Raw genomic sequence first — 2,949 nt, 5'->3', positions numbered from 1 at the left:
CATTAAATGCTAAAAATGCAAACGATGCCTATTTTTGTAATTTTTAATTTTTGTAAAACAAATTTAATTACTAACAATTGTAGAATTAAATCCTACATGCAAAATGCGACATATTTTTGTATTTTTTTATTAATTTAGCAAATAAACATGCACAGACAAATACAAATAATTATTCAAAATATCACAAAATATCACAAAATTGCACACCAAAGAAAAATCATTTTATTTTTGAATTTTTTGGGAGTAATTCTCATATAGGGCAAAAATCACGTGCTTACACTCACTAAGTTGGAGTACTCACTTTACTCCCTGCACCCTGTGTGCAGATTCAGGCGCTGCAGGTCCTGCTTGCGAGGGTTGAGAGCTCCCGACAGATTTTAGAGATCACGGGGTAGCTGCTCGGCGTTCACAGCCCCGTGCTTCTCCCCCCCCCCCCATCTCATTTCTTTTCTCTTATTAGTGATTCTGTATTAGCTGTGTAAACTCATCAGACTTGTAGTATATTGATAGATGCTCATGACTGGTGACACCCCGATGTCGGATTGTGTTGGTTTTAATTTCGCAAATTGTACTGTCACTGCTTATTTTGGGATTTTATCATGTTTAAGACTTAATTGTATTATCTTAACTACTTAAAAGGGAATTGGGAATGTATCGGCTGGCCTTGTCTTCACGAGAGGCGCCATCACGATCGGGTCCGGTTTTAGGATCGTGACACCTACTCCCATAACCAACTTTGCAATGTCGTCTTAAATTAGACTTCAAGGAAAAAAACGACCAAGAGAATTCACTTTTAGCTTTAAAAAAGCTAGTAGGAAATTTGTTTCCATATGTACATATTTGGAATTCTTCTACAAGGCAATAATGGTGACAAAAAGCCTTTAGGTCAATCTTCAGCTTCCTCCTATTTTGTATGCACTGTTATTGACTGGATTTTTTACATCCACATTTATAGTTTTCAAGTTCAATATTGAGATTCTGCACAAGATGAAGAAAGTTAGTTTGATTAGTTTGAAAAGAACATACGCTAGGGTTTAATAAGGAGGTAGTTTTATATAAAGAATGAGAGAGAAAAATATTAGAGAGAGTGTTTAATGGCTTAATGATAGGAAGTAACCATAAATACCTATTTTACTATAAAAACTAAAAGGTAGCTATAGAAAATAATATATTAAAAGGATTTTTATTTATAATAAATAAGGTGTAAAACTTTGTTGTAGGAGGTAATTTTTTTTTTTTTTACATCCAACAGACTGATTGGGCTGGGCCAAAGCTTCAATCTTGAATGGGCCAACAAAATTTTGATCCAACCCTTCCGAAAAAATTGCACGAGAACCCTATTTGATCGCCCTCATTTAACTTATACCTATTTTTTTAAAAACTTTTAACTTGTACCCACTTTTTAAACAACTTCAGCCCTCTTTCTCCTCTTCCTTCTTCTCATTCGTTTTCTTCTTCTTTCCTTTTACATTCAGTTTCGTCTGTTGGATATTTTGTAACAAAATTATTTATTTGTTCATTCTGCCAATGAAAATTCAAGAATAAAAATATATGCGCCTAGTTTCCGATTTCAATTTATCCACCCCTTTTATATTATATAGTCTAAAGGACCGAAACATGCGAATACACATCATAAATCAGTTTGTTTGATTGGAGAGAAAAACTAGAAAGGAAACCGAATTGGGAAAGACAAATAAAAAGGAACAGTAGTTTTCAATCAAAAGAGAGTGGAAGTTGCAATTGAAGGATGAGAAATTACTTCAGCTCGTTCGCCAGTTGCAAAAACAAAAACTTCAGCTCTAGAGCTGAAGTTTTTGTGTTGTAACTGAAAAACTTCAGCTCTAGTATATAATATTAATAGGTGGTAAAAAAACTTCAGCTCTAGAGCTGAAGTTTCCAGTTACAACACAAAAACTTCAGCTCTAGAGCTGAACTAGAGCTGAACTTCAGGGCCGGCTACTAGAATGCTGAAGTTTTGCGTGATTGCCTTTGCTACTTCAGCCCCGTATGCTGAAGTTATGCGAAAAAGCGGGTACGCTTGCATTTTTTTTGCAAAGCGGGCACAAGTTAAAATGTGACAGAAAAAGCGGGTATAGATGCAAATGCCCCAACCCTTCCCAACTAGCGGGTTGGATCGTGCAGCATCACGGGTCAAACTCATTTCGATTGCTTTTAGTTACTAGTGAGTAATAAATTTGGACTAATGAGGAACACTTTAGTCTGCAAATTTTGTTCAAATGCAAGTTTTAGTTCCTTATTCCCAAATTAGTTCCTTTTCAGAAAGTATACTAGCCAGAAATCCAAATTTCGCATATTTTTGGTAGACTGATTCAATAACAGCCTCAAGTTCTCCTTATCCGCCAGGAGGAAATCAACAACATACAATAAAGGGACAATTACATCTATGTAGGAAAAAAACAACATTCAAAAAAGGGACAATTACATCTATGGAGGAAAAAACATCTTAAAATCTAACCTCAAAATAAAGAGGTAGCCAATCGCCATAAGCCTAAATTTTGTTGTTACTCAATCTAGTCACCTAGCCAAGCAAGAAAAATAAAAATGCAAAAATAAAAATAAAAATAAAAATATGGATTGCCCATGCCAAAAATTACAAGTCACCTTCATAATCTCCACATAGATAACCAATCTTCAATTTGTGGCCGTTGAGAAATCGTAAGCCAAATCCACATAATTTTTCTTACGGTCACAACTAGTACTACTATAAAGCCTATCCTTTCCCATACTATCTTCTTCAACCAATTTTTGAATATATTTAGCAAATCAAGAAAGCTCAATCCTTAGCTTCTTTGATCAAGTTGTCATCACAGTAGTCAAGATAATGGCTACCTCAGTGTCAACCATTGGAGCTGCCAACAAAGCACCGGTACTGTGTTTTTTCTCATCATTCTCCTACTCATGTCAATATATTTCATAAAATTAGTTATA

The 2,949-nt window shown here is 34.9% G+C and overlaps 1 protein-coding gene across 1 annotated transcript in view; it reads left to right on the top strand.

Moving 5' to 3' along the window:
- Positions 1 to 2,730: 2,730 nt before the first annotated feature.
- Positions 2,731 to 2,949, top strand: part of LOC104213181 (ribulose bisphosphate carboxylase/oxygenase activase 2, chloroplastic) — a 3,709-nt gene continuing 3,490 nt past the window's right edge. Inside the window, exon 1 of the mRNA XM_070164598.1 lies at positions 2,731 to 2,887. Coding sequence (XP_070020699.1) covers positions 2,843 to 2,887 — 45 coding nt within the window. The 5' untranslated portion in view covers positions 2,731 to 2,842. The remainder of the gene's footprint in view (positions 2,888 to 2,949) is intronic.

Source organism: Nicotiana sylvestris, chromosome 12 (genome assembly GCF_000393655.2).
Source record: "Nicotiana sylvestris chromosome 12, ASM39365v2, whole genome shotgun sequence".
Taxonomy (NCBI): domain Eukaryota; kingdom Viridiplantae; phylum Streptophyta; class Magnoliopsida; order Solanales; family Solanaceae; genus Nicotiana; species Nicotiana sylvestris.
Note: the sequence above shows the minus strand (reverse complement) of the source record. Positions and strands in the feature narration are given on the sequence as shown.